At 47.1% G+C, this 27,008-nt stretch overlaps 1 protein-coding gene across 4 annotated transcripts in view; it reads right to left on the bottom strand.

Moving 5' to 3' along the window:
• The window catches only part of LOC138248711 (E3 ubiquitin-protein ligase TTC3-like), a 1,399,506-nt gene that overhangs the window by 1,021,417 nt on the left and 351,081 nt on the right, over positions 1 to 27,008 (bottom strand). For all 4 annotated transcript variants that reach the window (XM_069202543.1, XM_069202544.1, XM_069202547.1 and 1 more), the window contains exon 22: positions 4,507 to 4,629. In XM_069202543.1, the coding sequence (XP_069058644.1) occupies positions 4,507 to 4,629 (123 nt within the window). The remainder of the gene's footprint in view (positions 1 to 4,506; positions 4,630 to 27,008) is intronic.

Raw genomic sequence — 27,008 nt, 5'->3', positions numbered from 1 at the left:
TGTTCGGCTCGTTCTGCACCTGGTTCCTTTCCTGTTACTCCATCGGAAAGGGAGTCCAAGAGGATGGTGCAAGCGGCAAAAAAGACTTTCTCATCTTGCAGTACGGCCCTAAAATCTGTCAATGCTACCTGTGTGTTGGGTAGATATGTGCATGCCCTGATGGACACGGCTAGAGCTGTAGTGCCTAACTTGCCACAGGATATGCAGGGGCAGTTCAACGAGCTCCTGTTGGACACCCAAGCTGCGGCTAAACAGATCATCAAGCCTGGTTTGGATACTGCAGACTCAGTGGCCAGAGCAATGGGTACTTCAGTGGCCACCAGGAGACATGCATGGCTAAGGCCTTCTGGGTTTTCAACAGATGTCCAGATAACTTTATTGGACCTCTCTTTTGACAGTGAAAAGTTGTTTGGGCAGGCTCTGCCTTAGAGCACTTCAAAGATAGCAGGGCCACGGCGAAGTCTTTGGGCCTGCACGCTTCTACATCTACTGCCTTCAGATCCATTCAGAGGTTTAGGGGGTTTTGCCGTGGAACCGCTTATAGTGGAAGACCTCAATCCACAACTCAACAGACCGCTAACCTTCCATATAGATCCTTTAGAGGGCGGGGGAGTGTTAGGACACGAGGAGCCACCCAGCAGCACCCTGCCTCATCCTCTTCCTCTGGGGGAGCACAAGGAAAGCATCCCTAGTCTTCCATCCATTTTAAGTCATGCTTCTCCCGTAGGGGGAAGGTTATTTCATTTTCTCCATGAGTGGGAGTTAGTCACATCAGACTCCTGGGTACTAAATATTGTGGGGAAAGGGTATGCCCTTCCTTTTCTGGAGTTTCCCCTCCCATCCCTCCCCGTCCCTCGTTTTGTTCAGAAGATCATCTCCTATTGTTGCAGCAGAAGGTTCAAGTCCTGATATCAAAAGGCGCAGTGGAATTGGTTCCAGAGCAGGAAAGGGGTCAGGGTTGCTATTCGAGATATTTCCAGATTCCCAAGAAGGATGGTCGGTTGAGGCCTATCATGGATCTGAGGATTTTGAATTAGTTCCTCAAGCAGGAGAAATTCAAAATGCTGACTGCTTCTGGCGCTGAACAAAGAGGATTGGATGGTATCTATCGACTTGCAGGATGCTTATTTTCATATCCCCATTCTCAAGTCACACAGGAAGTATCTCCGGTTTCAGTGGGGTCACAACACTACCAGTTTGTGGGCCTTCCTTTCGGTCTTACTTCCACACCTCAAGTCTTCACAAAGGTGATAGCGGTGGTTGCAGCAAATCTCAGAAGGAAGGGAATATCTGTATACCCTTACCTGGACGATTGATTAACAAAAGCCAAGTCCCCAGAGCTTGTGCTGAATCACCTCTAAATGACAACGCAGTTGTTGTTCAACCTGGGCTTTACGGTAAACGTGCCCAAGTCTCACCTGGAGCCCTCTCAGCGCCTCCTGTTCATAGGGGCAGTACTGGATACAACATTGAATCGGGCCTATACTCCGCCTCAACGGATTCAGGACATTCAGGCGTTGATTACTATGTTTCAAAATAGAGCGGTTGTTCCAGTCCTCATGGGCCTACGTCTGCTCGGTCTGTTTGCTTCTTGCATTCTGCTGGTCACTCATGCACGTTGGCACATGAGGGCTCTCCAGTGGTGCCTCCGCAAGCAGTGGTTTCAACACAAAGGGGATTTCGAGGAGTCGATAACGATCTCCAGAGACGCTGCAGCGGATCTACGATGGTGGACTGTGGATGGCAAACTTTCCCAAGGAAGGCAGTTTTCTCTACCAACATCAGTGGCCAGGGTCATAACGGATGCTTCCACTCTAGGGTGGGGAGCTCATCTGGGGGACCTGGAGATCAAAGGTCTTTGGTCTCCAGTGGAGTAGATGTTGCACATCAATCTGTTAGAGTTGCTGGCGATACGTCTGGCTCTCGAGGCCTTCCTCCCGTCCCTTCGCGGCCAGTCAGTTCAGGTCTTGACGGACCACACTATGTGGCACATCAACAAGCAGGGAGGAGTAGGGTCGTACCTTCGCTGCAGAGAGGCTCTACAGCACTGGTCCTGGGCTCAGGACCATCGGATTTGCTTGGTAGCAAACCATCTGCCCGGGGTTCTCAACGTTTGTGCGGACAGTCTCAGTCGGCATTTCTCGGCCGATCACGAGTGGCGTCTCCATCTAGACCTGGCCCTTCACATCTTCTGGATGTAGGGTTTTTCACAGATAGACCTGTTTGCCACTCGGGAGAATGCGCACTGCCTGTCGTTCTGCAGCCTCCAGTATCCGGTGCTAGGACCTTTGGGAGGCGCGTTTCAGATGTCTTGGTGCGACCAGTTACTTTACGCGTTTCCCCCCCATACCCTTGATTCCTCGGGTTCTGAGGAAGATTCGTCAAGATCGGGCTCAAGTCATTTTAATAGCTCCGGATTGGCTGAGAAGGGTGCGATACACAGACCTTCTCCAACTCTCACTGTACCCTCCGCTCCATCACATGGCAGACCTCCTCTCGCAGTCGCAGGGGTAGGTTCTACACCCCCACCTCCAGAGCCTGCACCTACATGCATGGAGATGGAACGGGGCAATCTGAGTTCCTTTTCTCTCCTGCCAGAAGTGGTGGATGTTTTCTTATCGGCCAGGCGACACTTCACCAATACTGTTTATCCCAGGAGATTGGCAAAATGTGTTGGTTGGTGTGGAGAGAGACAAATTAATCCCTTGAAAGTCCATTTGTCTGATGTTTGCCTTTACTTTCGGACAGAAGGGTTGTGCAGTTGAGACTGTCAAGGGCTATTTATCAGTGCTCTCGGCCTTTGTGTGCTCTCCTGATCAACCTTCCTTGTTTAAATCGCCTATAGTTGTTCAGTTCTTGAGAGGCCTCGCTAATAAGTTTCCTCCCACTCCATTTCTCATGCCTCAGTGGGATTTAAATTTGTTTTGAACTTTTTTAATGAGTTCCCCTTTTGAACCTATGCATTGTAGTTCATTAAAGCTGTTGGTCTTAAAGACAGTTTTCCTTGTTGCTGTCACGTCTGCTAGGCGTGTGAGTGAGCTTCAGGCTCTTATGGTCAAACCTCCCTTTAAGTAATTTTATGCTGACAAGGTGGTGTTGAGAACCAGGGTGGCTTTCCTTCCTAGGTTTGTCACTCCCTTCCATATGGGGCAGTCTATTACTCTTTCATTCTTCTATCCTCCTCCTCACCCTTCAAAAGAGGAAGAAAGACTTCATCGCTTAGACCCAAGAAGAGCTCTGAGTTTTTATGTTGAAAGAACAAAAGTATTTTGTGTGGATGACAACCTCTTCGTTGGATATGTGGGCAAGATAAACGGCAAAGTTGGCCGTAAAAGAACCATATCCAGGTGGGTCATTCTTTGCATAAAGATCTGTTATTCAATGGCAAAGAAGGTTCCTCCTGAGGGTATTAGAGCTCATTCCACCAGGGCTAAGTCTGCCACTTCGGCATTAGCTAGAGGTGTTCCAGTAGTGGATACTCATCGCCACCACCGACAACATCAGAACCATACTGGACAACGTTGAAACCACGGCCCTCATCCTCCTGGACCTCTCGGCCGTGTTCGACACCGTCTGCCACCACACCCTACGCTCACGTCTCAGCAATGCAGGAATCCGCGACAGAGCCCTGGACTGGGTCACCTACTATCTCTGCGGCATATCACACGGTTTGTCCCTCAGCCCGACCCTCTTCAACGTCTACATGGCCCGCTCGCTAACATCGTCCGATCCCACAACCTCAACATCATCTCATACGCCGAAGACACCCAGCTGATCCTCTCCCTCACTAAGGACTTTGCCAAGCCCAACCTCCACGAAGGAATGAAGGCCATCGCCGAAAGGATGAAGAGCAGCTGCCTCAAACTCAATTCCGACAAGACGGAAGTCCTCATCTTCGGCTCCACCCCCTCCGCATGGGATGACTCCTGGTGGCCTGCCACTCTCTGAGCCGCTCCGACTCCCACCGACCACGCACGCAACCTAGGATTCATCTTGGACTCCTCATTATCCAACAGGTGGTAGTGCGTAAAGGAAGTGGGGATAGGTGCTTCAGGGAATTCAGAACAACCCATTGTACTTTTGTGTAACATTACACAAATTTAAATTGTTCATGTTCTACAATTTAATGACACATTTACAGTATGAGGCATAAGGCTGCATGTGATTTGTCCAGAGTGACCAATTTTGATCAGGGACCGAAACTGGGATCAAAAATAAACTCTCAATGGTAAAAAGTAAACAAGTGATCCTCTAGCCAATTAGAGAGGACAGACTGTTTCCAAAATCTGAGCTACCTATCCATTAGCTGGTCTTGGGGTGACCCCAATACAGGTGAACAGAAAAGGCACTATTATCAGCCTCAACCACAGCCTCCCTTAATACCCCACAATATCACAAACATTCACATGCCTCCCCACATACTACTGCTCCAGAAATTATTCAATTGCAGGTTCTTTGCAATAGTTTAAATAATTGGACTAGCATCAGAGTCTCCTTTTACATTACCTCAAAATCAGGATCAGTGAAGTAAATTTCTTTTTTCTTACGCCCCTGGCATTGTGTATAGCGACAGATTGCATCAGGTTTTGGAGGGAATTTACACTCGCCAATAAACCTTTCTAACAGCAACTGAGGAGGAACGAAAGGCAGGTAGACATCCTTCAATTATTTTACCTTTTACAATAGCAAACAAGTAAATAAAGAAAACAATTAAATAATCTAAATGTGGCAAAGCAATAAATACTAAGACATATAGACACACAGCTCATCTATTAGCATTAAAATGTAATGTATTGAATGTCCATAATTTTTTCTGATGAATGCCACAGTATAAGCTCTCATTTGGTTAGCAATATGAGTTTCTCATAGTATACTGAACAATATGACAGAACTAAAAAAACAACAACAGAGTAAGAAAAATGCAATTGTAGCACATTACCACAGCAATGATAATGACTTAGTATGAAGTACGCTGTCGAGGGGCAAAATGCTATGGGGTAGAAGGAATGTCATGGCATGTGGAATGTGGGCTGTTAATATTAACCATTCTATAATAGCAGCAATTACCAAATATGTAAGTTTCAAAGATAAATAATGACAAAACTGAATTTAGAGCAGGGCGGGGTAAAGTTCAAACGAACACTAAACAATCACAAACAGTAATTTTGTTTGTATGACCTGCAGAAAATATCACATATGAAGTCTCATAAATAAACAACTAAAAAGGTTTTAACAAGATGGCTAGGCCCTGTGCCCAACCCCCATAAGGCAACCAATCTGGGAGAGGGCACACAGACCCCATTCCCAGGCCGATTTTTTGGGCCAGTGTCCCTGCAGCCCCCCATATTGTTTTTTTTTTTGCGGGGGGAGAGGAGGTAGGGGGCGTATGTAGCCCCGCTCCCCAGGCCATATTTGGCCCCGGGGACCTCATCCCCCAGGGCACACTGCTTAATTAATGGGGGAAGGTGACACACACACACCTTCCTCAGGACGATTTTGGCCACAGGGACCCCATCTCCCAGGGCCGGACCATATTGTGAATGAGCATACAGCCCCCTCCCCAAGTCGATTTCTGGCACCGGAAATCCCATCTCCTGGGGCCCAGCCATTTTAACAAGGGTGAGGGGGGCACTCAGCCCCACTCTCAGGGCCAATTCAATGAATAATTGGAGAGGGGGGCCGCACAGCACCCCTCCGGTGCCAAATTTAGCAGCAGGGACCCCAGTTGGGGTGGGTCCAGGGGCACACAGTTCCCCTCCTTGGTCCAATACTGACCTCCAGGACACCATCCCCCAGGGCCTGCATGTAAAGTGTGGGTGGCCCTGGGGCCCACCCAGGGAATGCACTTACTCTTTGTAGGGCGTCTTGGGGAGAGCCCTGAGGCTCCCGCAACCCCAGCAATCTCCCCACCAGCAGGAGCCGGCATGGCTCGCGCCCGCAGGGAGCAGCAAAACATTACCCTCCCTATGAATGGGAGCAATGTTTTTATCTGTTTACCTGCCCACTTCAAAGAGGGCAGGGAAGCAGATGAAAATCTGTTCCAGCGGGCAAGAGCATTTTTTCAGGGAACAGACTTAGCATTTGATCTGTGGTCGTGTTCAAAATCCCTATGGGAAATTGCATGGGGAAAACACAATGTGGGACCAGAGTTGATGAATCAGACAAAAAAAAAAACATAAAAAGAGATCTGCAGATGTTTCCGAGATATATACATTTTTCTGCCGGATGGGCCAGGTCCCGGGGACTATGAGAAAGGAGAGGGGGCGCACTGGCCCCACCGCTCTCTGGGCTTAAATTAGCCCCGAGGACCACCACCTCCCCCAGGCAATTTATGGTGTAGGTGCATCAGGGGACCACCACCTCACCATGCACTGCTAATTACCCCAGATACTACAGCACTCATGGCAACTTATATAACATCAATAAATATATCAATGAAACAGAAGTCAAATTACTGAAGAAAAACTGTGCATGGCGGGGGCGAGTTATAGTTACCTTAGACCGCGAGTTATAGTTACTTAAAATAAATCTAACTAGAACAGGTGAATTTCTATGGTTTGTATGTTTAAAATGTGAGCTAGCTATAAAGCCTCTGTAACCTTTGGTTTTTGTCAAGCACTTACCTGTTCGTCCCATGGAGACACAATGCTGACCCAAGTTGCTTGTTCCCAACTGCACCTAGACGTTGCGTGCCTCCCACTTACTTGTACGTGATCGGCACAGGAACGTTGCAGGGGAAAGGGGATGGATAAGATAGAGAGAGAAACACAGATGTCGCCTGGCAGGATGGCTAGTTTTGGCTAGAGTTGGTCTACGAAGAGCAGATATCTCCTATGATTAATCAAACATTTGGTCAAATAACACTTTTTATGTAACCAATATACTAAAACTACTCTTCGCCAATTCCCACAAACTAGGTGTACCTGTCAGGGTCCCCTTTCCTGCTTCTGATGCTCTCCCCTTTCTCTAGGGATCTTCAAGAAACATTATGGAACCTGCAACCAGATACAATGTTTAGCCTTCTATACTATCTACATATATTCCCACTTTGTTCCCAAGTCAATGTGGCCTCAATGCAAGACCTACCTAAAGTGTACCAGAAATTCAGTGTATGTCTTGTTAGCTGGGTTTTGATGAGACTTTCTAAAACACCGTCACACTCACAATCATAGACATATAAAAGGCGATAACGAATGAAAATCAATTCTTAAGTATTTAGATTTCTCACATATTCAGGGATTAATCAGCGCAGCGTGTTAATATTGGAGACAACACAGTTCAGTGTTTTAACCACACTGACAGCATACAATTAATATACTAAAGCTCACTTTTGTATGTAATTAGGCCCATATTTATACTTTTTTAGTGCCGCATTTGTGCCACTTTTTGATGCAAAAGCAGCACAAACCTCCAAAATACAATTGTTTTTTGTAAGTTTGCGCCGCTTTTGCGTAAAAAAGCAGCGCAATTGCAGCGCTAAAAAAGTATAAATATGGGCCGAAGTGTCCTCACTGTTACATCACAGTGGCAATGGAACATGGAAATAACAGACCTTTGATTCACGTTTTGAAACTAGCGTGTACCAAGAACTGAGTGTTCTTTATCATAGGCAATGATTGGTATCACAAAAATGCTACATAAAACTCAACTATAACAAACATGATAATAGTACATCGTTAAAAATGACAGTTGTTCAACACACGCTCAAATCTGTACTGTCATTGCAAGCTAACAACAATGAGAGTTATTATTTGGCAGACAGCAAGAATTCAAGTAACTAAGGACACTGTAAACATGCCCTTCTAGTGCATGCTGCCTATCTGAACATCCAGCAATCAACTATCAGAGGTCACTGGTAAGAAGCCTTTCATGCGCGTGCAGCGAGTTACCACCTTTTATGGTGCTAATCTTCTTTATCTCTTCTTTTTTAGGATCGGCATCCACAAAGCTGGGCTGTGGTTTAGACGATTCGGTAACAAGCGCTGAGGAGCAGAGAATCCCACTCTGCACCTGAAGACAGCAAGCAATCACCTCAAGACTGGTGTGGCTTTAAATACCTGCAGCACCTGGCCACACCCAGTCCAAGTCATGAGGTTGCTTTACCCAGCCACACCCAGTCTGAGTCATTAAGATGCCACAAGCTCAGGCAAGAAGTTGACACATGCCCCAGATTCCTACATGAGTTCTAAAACAAGCACTGGCTCAAGTAAACATAAAGGCAACAACAATCATTGGCCCATGCAAGGGCAGGTGATTTACTTAGGGGCACACTTTACTAAATGCCAGATCAGGTTTCTAGAGCATATTCGTGTTTGGGAGAAGGAGAGGGGGAAAGAGAGAGCGAGAGGGGGAAAAGAGAGAGAGAGAGTGAGAGGGGGGAAGAGAGCGAGAGAGACAGAGGGGAAGAGAGAGAGAGAGAGAGCGAGAGAGAGAGAAAGAGAAAATGAATATATATATAAAAATTACGTACTGGAGGTCGGCAGTAGGTAGATATACTTAGGACATAGTTTTCATGGGAAAAATATTTTTCCACTTGTCTATATCTTTGGCACGGTTTAACGCATCTTCATGAAATTTCCCCAAAAAAGTGTCTTGCTGGGTCTTGTGAATGGAACATTTCGGGATGATTTGTCAAGCGGGGGCAGGGAATAAGTGGGCGTAAAAAAAAAGTGGTTTGCCATGTTAATTGCTATTGGGGTTTTGAACACAAGTACAATCCAAACCACTGGACATAATTACACCAAAGTTGGCAGAAAGGTAGCTCTTGGTCCAGAAAGCACGTGTTTTGTTATTTGATGCAAATACATTCAGTAGTTTGAGATATTAAAGGAATGAAAATGTCACTTACCCAGTGTACATCTGTTCGTGGCATCAGTCGCTGAGATTCACATGGTATGCATGAGCTCGCCATCTGGTGTTGGGTCGGAGTGTTACAAGTTGTTTTTCTTCGAAGAAGTGTTTTCGAGTCACGGGACCGAGTGACTCCACCTTCTGTGCTCATTGCGCATGGGCGTCGACTCCATCTTCGATTGTTTTCCCCGCAGAGGGTGAGGTAGGAGTTGTACTATAGTAATAGTGCCCGCGCAATGAAAAATGTAAGTATGTACCTATTAAAGGATTAAGTAATATAAATACAAATGTACAAAATTGAAGGTAACTTCTGAACTGCTACAGGCTTCCGGGGAGGTGGGTGGGTCCATGTGAATCTCAGCGACTGATGCCACGAACAGATGTACACTGGGTAAGTGACATTTTCAGTTCGATGGCATCTGTCGCTGTAGATACACATGGTATGCATAGACTAGTAAGCAGTTAGTTCCCCATAAGCGGTGGTTTAGCCTGTAGGAGTAGAAGTTGTCTGAAATAGAGTTCTTAATACAGCTTGACCTACTGTAGCTTGTTGTGCGGATAGCACATCTATACAGTAGTGTTTGGTGAATGTGTGAGGCGTAGACCAAGTGGCTGCCTTACATATTTCTTGCATTGGGATGTTTCCTAAAAAGGCCATTGAAGCACCTTTTTTCCTTGTTGAATGTGCCCTGGGAGTAATGGGCAGTTGTCTTTTTGCTTTAAGGTAGCAGATTTGGATGCATTTAACTATCCATCTGGCTATACCTTGTTTTGATATTGGGTTACCTGCATGAGGTTTTTGGAATGCAATAAATAGCTGTTTAGTTTTTCTGATGTTCTTCGTTCTGTCAATGTAGTACATTAATGCTCTTTTGACATCTAATGTATGTAGTGCTCTTTCAGCCACAGAATCTGGCTGTGGGAAGAATACTGGTAGTTCTACCGTTTGATTTAGATGGAATGGAGAAATAACTTTTGGTAAAAATTTTGGATTAGGTCGTAGGACGACCTTATTTTTATGTATTTGTATAAAAGGCTCTTGTGTTGTGAACGCTTGAATTTCACTTACTCTTCTTAGAGATGTAATGGCGATGAGAAAGGCAACTTTCCAGGTGAGGAATTGTATTCCGCAAGAGTGCATGGGTTCGAAGGGTGGGCCCATGAGTCTTGTTAGAACCACGTTTAGGTTCCATGAAGGAACAGGTGGTGTTCTTGGTGGTATAATTCTTTTAAGCCCTTCTATGAATGCTTTGATAACTGGTATCCTATACAAGGAAGTTGAATATGTAGTTTGCAGGTATGCAGATATTGCTGCAAGGTGTATTTTAATAGAAGAGAAGGCTAGCTTTGCTTTTTGTAAATGGAGCAAGTAATTTACTATATGTTTTGGAGTTGCCTCTAGTGGTTGTATCTGATTATGATGGCAGTACCAAACAAATCTTTTCCACTTACTTGCGTAGCAGTGTCTAGTGGATGGCCTTCTGGCCTGCTTTATGACTTCCATACACTCTTGGCTAAGTTGTAAGTGTCCGAATTCTAGGATTTCAGGAGCCAGATTGCTAGATTCAGCGATGCTGGGTCCGGGTGTCTGATCTGTTGGTTGTGTTGCGTTAACAGATCTGGTTTGTTGGGCAGTTTGATGTGTGGTACTACAGACAGATCTAGCAGTGTTGTGTACCAGGGTTGTCTTGCCCACGTTGGTGCTATTAAAATGAGTTTGAGTTTGTTTTGACTCAATTTGTTTACTAGGTAAGGAAGGAGAGGGAGAGGAGGAAAAGCGTAAGCAAATATTCCTGACCAGTTCATCCATAGGGCATTGCCTTGGGATTGCTTGTGTGGGTATCTGGACGCGAAGTTTTGGCATTTTGCGTTCTCTTTTGTTGCAAATAAGTCTATTTGTGGTGTTCCCCAGAGTGTGAAGTAGGTGTTCAGAATTTGTGGGTGGATTTCCCATTCGTGGACTTGCTGGTGATCTCGAGAGAGATTGTCTGCCAGCTGATTCTGGATCCCCGGAATAAACTGTGCTATTAGACCAATTTGATGGTGGATTGCCCACTTCCATATTTTTTGAGCTAACAAGCTTAACTGCGTTGAATGTGTTCCTCCTTGTTTGTTTAGATAATACATCGTTGTCATGTTGTCTGTTTTGACAAGGATGTATTTGTGGGTTATGATTGGTTGGAAAGCTTTTAGTGCTTGAAAAACTGCTAACAATTCTAGATGATTTATATGCAGTTTTGTTTGATGTATGTTCCATTGTCCTCTTATGTTGTGTTGATTGAGATGTGCTCCCCACCCTGTCATGGAAGCATCTGTTGTTATTACGTACTGTGGCACTGGGTCTTGGAAAGGCCGCCCTATGTTTAAATTTATACTGTTCCACCATAGAAGCGATAGGTAAGTTTGGCGGTCTAGCAACACCAGATCTAGAAGGTGACCCTGTGCTTGAGACCACTGTGAGGCTAGGCACTGTTGTAAGGGCCTCATGTGCAGTCTTGCGTTTGGGACAATGGCTATGCATGAGGACATCATGCCTAGGAGCTGTAGTATTGTTCTTGCTTGTATTGTTTGGTTTGGAGACATGTGTTGAATGACCCTGTTGAAATTGTGGATCCTTTGTGGAGTTGGCGTTGCTACTCCTTTTGTCGTGTCTATTATGGCTCCTAGATATTGCTGTACTTTGCTTGGCAGAATGTTTGATTTTGCAAAGTTGACGGTGAACCCTAGATTGTAGAGGGTTTGTATGACTTGATTTGTGTGGTTTGAGCATTGTGTGAGCGAACTGGTTTTGATTAGCCAGTCGTCTAGATACGGGAACACATGTATTTGCTGCCTTCTGATGTGTGCAGCGACTACTGCTAGGCATTTTGTGAATACTCTTGGAGCGGTTGTTAAACCAAAAGGCAATACTTTGAATTGGTAATGTATTCCTTTGAATACAAACCTTAGATATTTCCTGTGTGATTGATGGATTGGTATATGGAAATATGCGTCCTTGAGGTCTAGGGTTGTCATGTAGTCGTGTTTTCTGAGCAATGGTAACACTTCTTGTAGTGTGACCATGTGAAAGTGGTCTGATTTGATGAATGTGTTTACTACCCTGAGGTCTAGAATTGGTCTCAGTGTTTCGTCCTTTTTTGGTATCAAGAAGTACAGTGAATAAACTCCTGTGTTTATTTGTGTGCTTGGTACTAATTCTATTGCATTTTTTTGCAGTAGTGCTTGAACTTCTATCTCTAGAAGCTGTGAATGGTATTTTGATAAATTTTGTGATTTTGGTGGTATGTCTGGAGGGAATTGCATGAATTCTATGCAATAACCATGTTGGATAATTGCTAGGACCCATGTGTCTGTAGTTATTTTGTCCCATGCTTCGTAATATTGATGTATCCTCCCCCCCACTGGTGTTGTGTGGGAGGGGTGAGTGACGTGTGAGTCACTGCTTGTTGGTAGTGGTTTTGGGGCTTTGAAATCTTCCTCTATTCCTAGGAAATTGCCCCCCTCTATACTGGCCCCGAAAACCTCCCCTGTACTGTCCCTGGTAGGTGGGCGGTGCGGACTGTGAGGTGCTAGCTTGTGTGGCCTGACCCCGAAACCCTCCTCTAAAAGGTGTTTTGCGGAAGGTGTTATAAGATCCTCTGCTCTGCGGGGAGTAGAGTGCGCCCATGGCCTTGGCAGTGTCAGTGTCCTTCTTGAGCTTTTCTATGGCTGTGTCGACCTCCGGACCGAACAGAAGTTTCTCGTTTACTGGCATGTTAAGCACTGCCTGCTGAATTTCTGGCTTGAATCCAGACGTTCTGAGCCATGCGTGCCTACGGATGGTAACCGACGTATTAATGGTTCTTGCGGCCGTGTCTGCTGCATCCATGGAGGAGCGTATTTGATTGTTGGAAATGTTTTGACCCTCCTCAACAACCTGTTTTGCTCTTTTTTGCAGATCTTTTGGGAGATGTTCAATGAGATGCTGCATCTCATCCCAGTGGGCTCTGTCGTATCGCGCTAGCAGCGCTTGTGAATTTGCGATGCGCCACTGGTTTGCTGCTTGGACAGCAACCCTCTTCCCGGCTGCATCGAACTTCCTACTTTCTTTATCTGGGGGAGGTGCATCCCCAGAAGTGTGTGAGTTTGCCCGTTTTCTGGCAGCCCCTACCACCACAGAGTCTGGTGGCAGCTGAGAGGTGATGAAGACAGGGTCCGTAGGAGGCGCCTTATACTTTTTGTCCACCCTAGGCGTCACTGCCCTACTTTTAACTGGCTCCTTGAAAATGTCCTTTGCATGGCGTAGCATGCCTGGGAGCATCGGCAGGCTTTGGTAGGAGCTGTGGGTTGAGGAGAGGGTGTTAAATAAAAAATCATCCTCTACTTGTTCCGAGTGTAGTTCCACATTATGGAATAGAGCTGCTCTAGCCACCACTTGTGAGTAGGCTGTGCTGTCTTCCGGTGGTGATGGCCTAGTTGGGTATGTGTCTGGGCTGTTATCAGACACTGGTGCGTCGTACAAGTCCCACGCATCCTGATCTTGGTCATCGTGGCTCATGGCGGTGTGAGCTGGCGAATGTGACGGGGTGTAAGTTGGCGAAGCCGGAGTTACAGGTGGAGGCGAGGGAGGAGGTGTTACCTTTTGTGTTGTTTGTTGCTGAGGAGTAAACTGAAGCGTTCTCTTTCGTTTGACAGGTGGAAGGGTACTGATCTTCCCAGTCCCCTGCTGAATAAAGATACGCTTTTGCGTGTGATCCACGTCAGTGGATTGCAGTTCTTGTTCAAATCTATGTTTCTTCATTTGAGAAGACATAGAATGCTCTTCGGTATAGGAGCCAGAAACAGGGTCTGATGTCGCTTTTTTCGGCTCCGAAAGCCCTGTCGATTGTTTTTTCGGCTCCGAGGTAACCTTCCTCTTTTTCTGTGCCGAAAATTCTTGGCCTCTATGGTCTTCGGCGCCACTGTCTCGGCGTCGATCGGTGTCGACACCGAACTCTCGGTGTCGATGCTTCTGTTTAGCACTCTCTCGGTCCCGAGGAGGCTGCGTGCCGGTGTCTCGACCGAAGTCGGACGATCTCGACACTGAATGGGCCTTTTTCGGTGCCGATTGTTGGTCACCGAGAATTTGGGTGGAGCCATGGCCGGTTGGCAGTGGCGTCCCCTGGGCCTTCTTTCCTTTTTTAAGGTTTGATCTCGACGTCTTACTCACAGTTCTTGTAGAGTGTAGCTCGTCGGAGTCTGAATCCTGGATGGAAAAGGATTCCTCCTGTTCTTCTTCTGTCTCGAACTGTCGACGCTCTTTTGGCGTGGACGCCATCTGCAGTCTTCTCGCTCGACGGTCGCGCAGAGTTTTTCGGGACCGGAACGCCCGACAGGCCTCGCAGGATTCTTCACTGTGCTCGGGTGACAGGCACAGATTACAGACCGAGTGTAGGTCCGTATAAGGATATTTGTTGTGGCATTCGGGGCAGAATCGAAACGGGGTCCGTTCCATCGGCGTTGTCCTCCACGCGGTCGGGCCGACTAGGCCCCGACGGGGTGCCGAAATCTACCCCGAAGGGCACCGAAGCGCTTCGATGTTCAACGCGTCGTCGTATGTGTCTATCTCTAACCGGATCGCAACGATACCGTCGAAAATCTTCCGTCTTCAGCTATCTTTCCGTTCCGAAACTCGGAGCGACAGGAACACGTCCGAACCCGATGGCGGAAAGAAAACAATCGAAGATGGAGTCGACGCCCATGCGCAATGAGCACAGAAGGTGGAGTCACTCGGTCCCGTGACTCGAAAACACTTCTTCGAAGAAAAACAACTTGTAACACTCCGACCCAACACCAGATGGCGAGCTCATGCATACCATGTGTATCTACAGCGACAGATGCCATCGAACACATAATTTTTTTATCTGGGTGGAGCCAAAGCACAGATATCATGGTCACAAATGTCTGTCAGCACTTTAACCAGTAAGTGCTGGCAGCCATCTTGGGATCAATATACATGATAGCACCCCACTAAAATGCATTGCAGAGAATGGCAGGTTTTGAGGGTCACAAAAAAAGGAGAACGTACAAAGAGTGATACACATCAGCACCAATATAAATCAGTTGTTGATGGTACTGTACTCATTTTAGGAATTCTGGTGAGGTCTAAAGTGATTTTACCCCGCTGACATTTCATGAATCATGTTTGAGAGAAAACTGTTTTCTCATGATATTCCCACAGAGGTTATGGAAGGTGCTCTAGAAACTAAAATGAGGGCATATTTTCTGTAAATTCACACAATATTTCTCAGCCATATGACCATGAAATCTGACATTCTCAGTAAAACATGTACTCCCAAAAGGATCAGCCTGTCAGTTGATTCCCTTGTGTTCTACTGCAGCCTCCCAGAGCGATCTAAAGAACAACTAGAGTGCTAACAGTCTTACTTATGACAAAAGGGTGGCACACTTGCAGCTTGCCTGATTGAATCAAACTGGTAAAACTTAAAACATTTAATTTAGAAAGGAACAAAACGAAGGGGGTCCATTTTGTCATAGAAATTATGGTTAGTGCTGTAGAAAGAAAAATAAGAACACGTTTTAAGTGAATTCTCAAATATCTTCCTCTTCTATTTCATTAAAACATTCTGACATGCAGACTGAAACACGCTCTTTCAACACCAGCAGCAAACTGCCAGTTAACTCCCTGGTGATACAGCTGCTTTATTACAATGTTTTAACGAGCAACTTGAGTGCTAACATTCAGAATTTATGCCAAATGTGTGACACATCTGAAAGCCACTGGGATGGAATTGAAGTTGAAAACTGAAAACATTTTCTACTGAGGATACTGCAGTAAATGAGGAATTTAGGGAGCTTCATAACAAACAAGTCTCCCAAGATGGTCACCAGAGAAATAAAAAAGCCCAAATGTAGCACAAATATCACCCAAATGTAGCTCAAGTATAGCCCAAAGGCAGAAGTGTGCAAAACATGTAATTTCTTTTTTACTGTTTTGTATAGCACAGACGTGATCCGAAGGTATTGGAGTGCTTTGCAAGAGCATCAGTTACATAAGAACAAGGACACATTCATTTTGGTTTTAGGCATTGGAAGATTAAGTGGTTTTCCCAGAATCACAGGATTTCAAGATGACACCGAAATTGGTTCCCCAGTTGCAAAGTCTGTAGCTCTGGCGGTAACGGCCACATCCTCTCCCCTAAGTGAAACATATAATGAAGTGATCAACTGGATAAAACAAAATAAATATAGTAAATAATTTTAAAGTGCTTTGTCACTATTTGAGACTCATATAATGGGTCCTCATTTTAGTTTTTCAGAGTATTAACCATAATTTCTATGGCAATAAGGCTCTCTCATTTTTAGAATTTCTGAAGGGAATGCGTTAGGTATTACAGTTTTGAATACTTCAAGATGATGTCTGGCGTCCCACACTTTCATAATAAATATAGATTGTTAGCAATCTAGTTGTTCATTAGAATACTGTGGGGAGGCAGTGGTCAGGGGCACAGACTTAGATAATTGAGGGCACGGAGGAGGGTGAAGAGGCAACAGCTTGGCCACGCTAGGCTGGCAGGAGGGACAGTGGCAGCACAACATGGAGAGCAGGGGAAAATGGGGCAGGGGTAACAAACCAACCATGCAGAACAGGCAACAGAGGCTGTGGCAATGTAACAGACCATTTTGGGCAGAAGGAAGAGGCAGCAGCAGTACAACCATACATGTCAAAAGACTCAAATAAGGCAGGAGACTACCAATGTTTTAAGCCAAAAAGGCATTCATTTAATCCGTCTCCTGCCTAAAATCTCTTCTTCTGGAAAATCAATTCCACAGGTTTTTTTTTTATTTTTTTTTTAAATCTCCCTCTTACCAAGTTCAAAATGTTGGCAAGTATTGTACATTGGATCGTGGAGGAATGGGGTAGGGAAATGGACGTGGATAACAGAGGGAAGGAGGGAGATGGGCAGGGGCACCAGACTAACATTAAAGGGCAGACATCAGGGGTTGCAGCAGCACAATACATCAGACAGGGCAAGCAGGACGGCTGTGCAGCACAACTGACAATGGAAAGCAATATGGAGGGGACAGGGCCATGCGCAAGGACAACAGAGAGCAGAGGGGAAAGAGGCAAGGGCAGCAAGCTGACCATACCTGACAGACAGGAGGGACAGTTACAGCATAACAGACCATGATGAAAGAGGGAGGGGCAGAGCCATGACAACGGTCCAGACAAGGCAGGAGGGAGGGGATAGGGGCCTGCACATGGAAAACAGTGTGCAATGGACAAGGCAGGAGCAGCAAGCAGACCATGGAGAGCAGGTGGGTTGGGCACTGGAAGCACAATACACCATGGACAGCAACAGTGAGACTATAATGGGATACACACAGACAACAGAGGGAAGGTGGGAGGGGGGTCAGACCAGCAAGCTGACCACACAGGGCAAGTGGGAGGGTTAGTGGCAGCACAACAGCCATGGTGAGCAAGAGGGAGGGGGAAAAGGCATGTACAAAGAACCATGGAGGACAGAAGGGGGGGGGGGTGTAGGGGCTGGACAAAGACAAGAGAGGGAAAGGGATTAACATCAGACCACAGAGGGAAGGCATGAGGAGCAGCCGCAGCACAACAGAGCATGAAGGACAGAAGGGAGTGGCAGCAAAATTTACCATGGAGCACAGGAGGGAGGGGATAGGGGCATAGAACTCTGCCAGACAGGGTGGAGGTGGCAGGAACAGCGAGCACCCATCTGATCATGCAAGGCAGGTAGGAGGGGCAGTGGAAACGCAACACAACACTCAGTAGATATGAGGTAAGTGGCAGGACCATGGAACATAGTGGGCAAAAAGGAGGGAGCAAGGGCATCCACACAGACATTGGATTGCAGGTGGAAAGAGGGTAGTGGCAGCAAGCTAAGCACAGAGGCTAAGCAAGAGGGCAATGGTGGGGATAGAACTGGGCAACCGAGGGCAAGAGGAGTGGGCAGGGATATCAAACTGAATGGAGGGCAGTGGTAGCACATCGCACCATGCAGTGCAAGGTGCATGGACTAGGACATTAGAGGGTAGGGAGGAGATGGAGGAGGCAGCAAGTTAACTGTTCAGGGCAGGCAGGAAGGGCAGTAGCAGGACAACAGCCACATAGGGCTGTAATGGGGAGCATGGACTTGGACAATGGATGCCAATAAGGAGGGGGGCAGAAGTAGCAAGCTTAGGTGGGACAGCACAATGTCAGGCCTGGCCCTTCATCCAATCCCCTCCTCCCCCCAAACTGTGCATTGCAGGGGGCATCTTAATTAATGTTAAAAAGCACTAGAAAATCACTGAAAAAAAGAAAGGTTACAGGAATGTTATAGTTAGGCTCACATTTCAAATGTACAAAACCATAGAAATTCAGCAGTTATTTCAAGTAACTATTACTCGCACCCTTGCCATGCACTGCTCATTACCCCATATATTACATCAGTCATAACATCTTGCAACATCATTGAAATTATAGCTGCAACATTTGCAATAAAATTATTGATGATTGTAGGATCCTGGCCCTCTATGTAGTGTGCAAAACTAGCACACTGTGTAGGGGGTCCAGAGGTAAAAATTAGATCACCTAATGTTCCAATTGTTAAGGTAGCTGGTTGAGCAGTTAGACTAATCCAGGAGGAGATGTGCTAAGCATTTGTTGTACTCACAAAATCAATCATGCATCAACACACACTTAATAAATAACTAATAGTTTTATAAAAAATACTTCACATTTTTATTTATGTTTAAGACCAAGATGGCTAAAATACGTTAAGTACTTTTTGAGTTAAGATTTTTCAACGTTTTAATGAAGTTAGTCTTTCTGTGCGTAATTACGCAACATAGGAATCAATGGAAGGCCAACTAGAAACATGCACATAAAAAAATCACACAGGTGAGTTACCAGTCCCTTCTTTTGCAGCATGGTGGGTACATTGTGCCACCTGGAGCGGGTTCCCGCGGGAGCAGTGCTGGAAAGTCTCTTGGCACAGGGCCACCTAGAAAAGAGCTGGTTTTCAGGTTTAAAGGTGTGCCTTTGGGCCCCCTTGGGCTGCTGAGGTCGCAAGGGGTTAGGGACCTAAGACAAACAACAGGTTCCACGCAGAAGGGCTGAGGGCGACCGGATGCAGGGTGAGTTGGGCGTCTTGGATGCTGTTCGCAATGGAACGCTATGGAGCTGTAGGTAAGTCATCTTCCGGAGGCCTTGCAGGACCAAGGGCGCTCTGGTGGAAGGTTTGGGATGTTCCTGAAGTCCCTCGACAAGGGCTTCCTCTTGGTCCAATTTCAGATCTAGTGTAGCTCATTTTGCAACTGTTCGACATGTACTGAACAGTACCTGGGTTATTGGCACCACATGGCCACGGGAGGGCGCAGTGCCAATGTTGGCACACTTGTAGGTCTCATCCGAGCTGTTGTCGGTGTGTCGTCGGGTCCGGCTGCGACTTCCGGTTGTGGAGATATCATCCGTTCGGTGACGTGACCCTCACTGGTTTGCTGGTCCTTTGCAGGTTTCTTCGGTTTCTTGAGTGGTGCCTCTACTCAGGAGGGAGATTTAGGCTATTTGCGAAGCCTGGAGGTCCTCTGGGTCTTTTGAGGTCGGTCCAGTGGTCAGCTTCTCCGCAGCGGTGATTGTTGGGAGTCTGGTGCAGCAAGCAGAGGTCTTGGAACCTCTTCTGCTGCAGCAGGTCCTCTGTTCTCGTGCTGTTGGGTTCTTTGGTGCTGTCTTCTATTCTTCCTGATGAATCTAATTTCTTGGTCTAGGGGAGCCCACTAAATACTGACTTTAGTGGGCGTTTTAGGGGGAACCTGGTAGTGTCCAATGGGACACTTACCCTTGGGTGGTTACATCCACTACAGTGACCACTTCCTGGGGGAAAGTTCACTACCGTAAACCTCGTTGGCTATGTTCCTGCCATCCAACATTGAGGAAAATGAAATGGAGGGTCCACTTCACCTGCAAGCCCCTAGGGGTGGTGCATGCTCAGTGAGACCCCTCCTCCTACCCTTTGTGTGGTTCCCTGCCTTTGCTGCCCCCAAAAGTGGGGGTTGACAAAGGAGGAAGCCATCAGCTGCTAGCAGCAGGCCAGGGGGCTCGTGTTTCAAGGGTGGTAGCCCTTTGAAGCTCACCGCCAGGAGACTGCACATTCCTGAGAGAAAGGGTGTTAGCTCCTCCACCCAGGAAGGACATTGTTTTACAAACCAGAGAGCCAGGGCTTTCCCCCAGGTTTGTATATTGGCCGTTTGGAGGTGGCATGCTGGATGGAACCAGTCAGCAACCATGACAGTTAGGTTAGCTTTTGCAGGAGGCACCTCTAAGGTGACCCCTAGGTACATTTAGGGATAAATCCAATACTGGTACCAGTTTGAATTCATCATTCTGAGTTGTTTGATACCAAACAACCCAGAGTGCACAGAGTGGCCATCATGTAACTGGGGAACTCATGTTTGACCACTGTCCAGTACACATGTTTAAAATGGCTGCTCTGTTCACTCTCTATGTCCCAGGTTTGGCAAGTTCATAGTGGGGGCATATTGCTTATGCAACTATGCCCTTATATATAGTATGGTGCACCCTACCTTAGGGCTAAAAGGCCTGCCTGAGGGATGACTTACCCATAACATATGCAGTGGCACACAGGGAGTGTGCCATGTCGAATTAGTCTTTTTAGGTTTGCTCCAGAACACTCAACCTGCAATGGCAGTGCTGGGTGCCTCTGGGTGCAGGGCCCTAGAGGGTGGCATGATCAGTGCTGCTGCCCTCAGGTACCAACTCCTAATATCCCATGCCCTGGGTACTTGGGTACCCATTTATTAGGGACTTATAGTGATATTTAAGAGTGCATCCGATTGTGCCAAGCATCACAGATTTAGGGAAAGAGCTCTGGCCCAGGGAACCTGCTTAGCAGAGGCCCTGGGCACTACAACTTCTAGGACACATCAACATCAGGCAAAAAGTGTGGGGCTAACCATGCAAAAAGAGGCCTCTTTTCACACTACCCCTCTCACTCTACTCCCCCAAACAAAAGAGGATGAGACTACCCTTTCCCTAGTGAGTCTTCATCTTCTAAGTGGAAGAACCTGGAGAAGCCATGTGCATTGGCATGGGCAGTCCTGTGTCGGTGTTCCTCTTTAACGTTCATCCCCTGTAGGGGAATAGACCACCTAAGCAGTTTGGGGTTCTCATCTTTCATTTGTTGTAGCCAACTGAGGCCTGTGGGCACTCTGAACAGTGAAGTAAGAGCCAAACAAGTATGGCCCCAGCTTCTTCAGAGCTCAAACTACAGCAAAGGCTTCCCTCTCCATGGCACTCCATATTTGTTCCTTAGGGAGAAGCTTTTTGCTAATAAAAGCAACTGGCTGGTGATGTCCATCACAATTCCTTTGGGAAAGGACCACTCCTATCCCCATTTCAGATGCATCAGTCGGGACTATGGATTCCCTGGAGTAGTCTGGTGCTTGTAGAACTGGAGCAGAGAACATATATTTCTTCAGAGTGTCGAAGGCCTCTTGACAACTCACTGTCCAGTTGATTTTTCTGGCCATCTTCTTGGAGGTAAGTTCTGTGAGGGGGGCAACTATTGTGTCATAATCCTTCACAAACCTCCTGTATTATCCAGTTAAGCCAAGGGATGTACTTACTTGTGTCTGAGCTTCCCAAGCCAGAATAGTCTGACCTTGGGTTGGAGAGGTTGTACTTGGTCTCCACCAACCAGGTGGCCCGAGAACACAACTTTCCCAGGTGGATCAGGTGATCCTGCCAGGTGGAACTATAGACAGCTATGTCATCTAAGTAAGCTGCACTAAAAGTTTCAAGTCCAACAAGGACTTGGTTCACCAACCTTTGGAAGGTCGCAGGTGCATTCTTTAGTCCAAAGGGCGTAACAGTGAAGTGATAATGCCCTCTAGAAGTAGAAAATGCTGACCTCTCTTTTGCTCCTGGGGTCAGACCAATGTGCCAGTACCCTGATGTTGAATCAAATGTACTCAGATACTTAGCTGCCCCTAATCTGTCAACAAGCTCATCAGTTCTTGGGATTGGGTGAGCATCTGTCTTGGTTACTCAGTTGAAGTCCCTAAAGTCCACACAAAACCTCATTTCCTTCTTGTCGCCCTTGGAGTGAGGTTTGGGGATTAACACTGCTGGGCAAGCCCAGGAGCTCTCAGAGGAATCAATGACACCCAAATCCAACATTTTCTTGACTTTAGCTTCTATGCTTTCTCTGACATGGTAAGACTGTCTGTACATTTTGTTTTTGACAGGAAGTCAAGGCTGTCACCAGTGTCCACACCATGGGTACACCAGTTTGTCTTCCCAGTGGTCAGAGAAAATAGCCCAGCGTACTGGTTGAGGACATGCCTACATCCGTCTGCTGTTGTCCTGAGAGGGTGTCTGACAAGACCACTCCCTCCACACAACAATCTTGGGGATTGCTGGAGACGAGATCAGGGAGAGGCTCACTCTCATCTGCCTGTCCCTCATCTCTAACCATAAGCATGGTCACATCAACTCTGTCATAAAAAGGTTTTAGGCGGCTGACATGTATGATTCTTTTGGGGTTCTTGCAACTGCCTAGGCCCACTAGACAAATGACCTCCCCTTTTCTTTCAAAAATGGGATAGGGCCCAGACCATCTGTCTTGGAGGGCCCTCGAAGCAACAGGCTCCAACACCCAAACTTTCTGCCCTGGTTGGAACTCCACCATAGCAGTTTTTTGGTCATACCGAAGCTTTTGAAGCTCTTGGCTGGCCTGAAGATTTTTGCTGGCTTTCTCCATGTACTCAGCCATTCTAGAACATAGGCTAAGCACAAAGCAAAAACAACAAGTGATGGACGGAATGCTGAACATTGTCAAACACTCACCCCCAGTCATAGATCTGGGTTTAATCCATCGTTCTTTTGCTCACCATGCCACCCCAGTTTGGACCCAGCCATATGCAAATCAGTCTTGACCCTGTTCCTCATGGGAACAGTCCAGACCGAACTGCCAAGCCAGGTCCTCACTGGACCGGAAACAAGCATCCTGGGACCGGTTTCGGGGTTTCACCCCTCATCAGCCAGGCTAGCTTGAATCCAGTGGCATGGGAAGCACAATACCTGCTTGGGCTCTTTGAGAGGTCTCTCCCAGGCTTCTCTTACAAGACTTAGGGGGTCATTACAACCCTGGCGGTACAGGACCGCCAGGGCTGAAATGACAGAAGCACCGCCAACAGGCTGGCGGTGCTCCCCTGGTCATTACGACCGCGGCGGATGCGCCGCGGTCGCACCGCCGGGGCCGGCGGTTTCCCGCCACAATGGCCCCGGCGGTAGTAATCCGCCAGGGCAGCGCTGCCCAGGGGATTACGAGTCCCCCTACCGCCAGCCTTTTCCTGGCCGTTTGAACCGCCAGGAAAAGGCTGGCGGTACGGATAGTCGCGGGGTCCCTGGGGGCCCCTGCACTGCCCATGCCACTGGCATGGGCAGTGCAGGGGCCCCCTGACAGGGCCCCATGCGGCAGTGAAAAGCGCGACGGGTGCAACTGCACCCGTTACACGGCCGCAACACCGCCAGCTCCATTTGGAGCCGGCTCCCATGTTGCGGCCCAGCGAAGATTTCATAATGGGCACCGTGGGAGTGCGCCCGCATTGTCGGCCGCACGGCGGTTACAACTTGGCGGGTGGCGTTTGCCGCCCGCCAATGTTGTAATGAACCCCATAGTGTTTCCTAACAGGGTGCCCAAATAAAAGTTAAAATGGAGAAAAGCCTACTCCCTTTTGTGGCACTTCTCTGTAGGCAAACAGCAGGCAAGGAACTAGGACATCCCATCTCCTTCTGAGTTTTTCAGGGAGTCCTCCAATCATGCATTTCAGGGCCTGATTGAACCTCTCTACCAGCCCAGTGGTTTGTGGATGTATGGTGTAGTGACCTTATGATTCACTCCACATTCCTGCCACATGTGTTTTAAGAATGCAGACATGAAGTTTGACCCCCTGTTTGATACTACCTCATTAGGGAACCAAACCCTGGCAAAAATACCCAGGAGGGCTTTTACAACTGCAGGTGCAGTGACTGTCCTAAGGGAAATAACCTCAGGATGCCTAATGGCATGATTCACTACCACCAAGATATATCTATCTCCTGATGCTGTTGGAGGGTCAAGGTGGCCAACAATGTCAACCCCTACCCTTTCAAAGGGAACCCCAACCACAGCTAGTGGCATTAAGGGGACCTTCAAGTGCCCACCTGCCTTGCCGCTGGATTGGCAGGAGGGACAGAACTGACAGAAGTCCTTCACTGTTTGTGACATACCTGGCAGGAGAAGTGGTTAACCAACCTACGCCATGTTTTGGTCTGGCTCAGATGCCCTGTTAGGGTGATGTCATGGACTAAAGTGAGAAGGAAGTCCCTGAACTTCTGTGGCACTACCATCTTCCTGGTTGCACCAGGCTTGAGGTCTCTGGCCTCAGTGTACAGGGGCCACTCCTCCCAGCAGACCTTGTGGGTACCACTGACATTTCCTAGCTCCTCCTGAGCAACATGTCGTCTCAGGTCTTCAAGAGTGGGACACTCTTTGTCCCTGGCACATATCTTCCCTATAGGGCCCCCCTGGGTCCGAGAGCTCTAGGTGGTAAGGCCCAAACTCTTCAGGCTCAGTTCCCTCCAAGGTGGGTGACTCCTCCTCCTGAGAAGAGGAGTACTGTCTTAGGATCTGTTTTGAAGCTGGTCCCCCAGTCTTCTTGCCTTTTCCCATGGGAGGCTGGTCCACTATTTCAGGATCCAGCTCTCCTCCTTCTCTCTGAAGTTTGCTCTGTGCCCTAGTCTTGACACATGCCCACTCAGGGATGCCAAGCATTGCTGCATGGGTCTTTAGCTCTACGTGAGCCCAGGGGAATGCTCCAGGTCATTTCCAAGCAGGCAAACTACAGGAATGGATGCGGCCACAAACACTTCTTTTTGCCTTTCTACTCCCCCCCATTCAAAGTTTACCATAGCCATGGGGTAAAACTTGGTCTCACTGTCAGCATTGGTGACAGGATAAAACCTCCCTAACAGGAACTGAGTTGAGGGAACCAGGTGCTGAGATACCATGGTGATACTAGCCCCTGTATCCCTCAAGGCTTCTATTTTCGCCACATCAATCACAGTGTGATGCCTCTATTTTTTCACTTTACTTGACTAGGTAGCACAGGATAAATCTACCCCACCCTCAGTGACTAATGTTGCCTCTGTTGGGACACTGACATGGTCAGGTCACACCTCTGACCTCATCTGGACATGGGCAACTGCATTTGCTGCAGGTTGACTGGCATTCTTTTTGTTTTTACAGCCAGTCTCCAGTTTGGTGCCCTTTGGTTCTACAATCTTGGCATCAAGCCTTGCTGGGGACAAAGTGTTTCCCTCTGCACCCAACCCTGGACTGTAAGTAGTCTCTGGGCCCACCCTTATGTGCAGATTTTTGGGGGCCTTGAGAAGACTGTTGTTTTTACCCTGGCTCCCCTCTTTCCCTTGGGGGGCATTTTGACCTCTTTCTTTTGGTCTCCCCTACCAGTGGTAGTTTTGGTCACCCTTGTTTTGACCCAATGGTCTGCCTTCCTCCCCAACTCTTGAGGGGAAAGTGGACCCAGGTCTACCAGATGTTGATGTAGCCTATTATTGGAACAATACTCAACAGATGCTCTTTCACAAACAAATTGTACAGCCCATCATAATCGTGTACCTTGTTCCTAGCTAACCAATAACCCAGCATTTTTTACTGAATAGTCCACAAAGTCTACCCAGATCTACCTCTGGGATTTTCGAGCCTCCCTAAATACTGTACTCTTCAGTTTTAAATCCAAAGCTCTCAATCAGGGTACCCTTCATGAGGTCATAGGATTTAGGGCCAGATGTATAAAAAAAACAAATTGCATATCTTAAATAGCGAATTTTAAGAAATCGCTATTTAAGAAATGCAAAATGGTATGTATGATTTTTGCGATTCGGTAATAGCGATTTCTTAAAATTCGCAAATGCTATTACCGAATCGCAAATAGAGAATCCAACTCCATTTGCACCTATGGGCCTGCTGCAAATGGTTTTGCACTTCCTAAATTGCGAATTCCAGTTAGGAATTCGCAATTTAGGAAATGCAAATCCCAGGGTGCTGGGGGCCTAAGGCCCCCTCTGCTGCACCCCAAAAATATTTTTGCGGACATGGGAAGCACACACATGCCTTAGGGGCATGTGTGCGCTACATGTCAATTTAAAAAATGCATTTAAAATGCATTTTTAAAATTTGCACCTGGTTACCACCCAACTTTTGTTGGTGGTAATTGCATTTCCTAAATGCCCAATTTGCGTTTAGGAAATGCTTGATACATGTGCTTAAGAAATCGCAAATAAGGATTCCTTATTTGCGATTTCCTATTTAGAGAATCGCAATTTGCGATTCTCTAAATGGGGTCGCAATTTTAAGGAATCACTATTTTAGCGATTCCTTAAAATTGCACTGCGAATTCCTTTCATACATTCTGAAAGGCATTTTTGCATTCGCAAACGGCCGAATTTTGCGATTCGCACCGTTTGCGAATGCAAAATCGCTTGATACATCTGGCCCTTAGAATCTGCCTCATTCAGTGTCAGGAGCCTACCTCTGCACTTTCCTGAAAATAACTCCCACATAAGTGTGCCCCCGTGTTTCTTCTAAATTTCCCACCCAATGCAGGCTCTTTCAAAGACAGAAATCCATTCACTAAATCATCCCCTTCAGTGAATGGAGGGACACCTCATTTTGGGAGTTTGATGTTGAAAGCTTTTTCCTTAAACACTTGAATGCTTCCACAAGAGATGGGTGCCAAGCCAAATTCTTTTCTTTGTTTCTCTAGCTCCAAAAGCTGACTTCTAAAGCCAGTCTTTTGGTCAGCCTGGCAATGTCCACGTCTGTGTCTGTGGGTGCTCTAGAGCTTCTGAGGGAAGAGGAGCTATCCTCATCCCCATTCTCCACAGGTTCTTCATCTACCTCAGATGTATCATCATCCTCCTCACCTGGGGGGTGATCTCTTTCATGCTGGGCCACCAGAAACTTATGTTTTGCTTGTTTTGGGGCTTTTACCAGTATGAATCCCATACGGCTTGTAGTTTCCCTAATTGGTCATTGCTATATGCCTCATAAGGTTCCAGGTTGAGGTCCTGGGTTCTGGACCCTACT

This window comes from Pleurodeles waltl, chromosome 8 (genome assembly GCF_031143425.1).
Source record: "Pleurodeles waltl isolate 20211129_DDA chromosome 8, aPleWal1.hap1.20221129, whole genome shotgun sequence".
In the NCBI taxonomy this organism is placed as follows: Eukaryota; Metazoa; Chordata; class Amphibia; order Caudata; family Salamandridae; genus Pleurodeles; species Pleurodeles waltl.
Note: the sequence above shows the minus strand (reverse complement) of the source record. Positions and strands in the feature narration are given on the sequence as shown.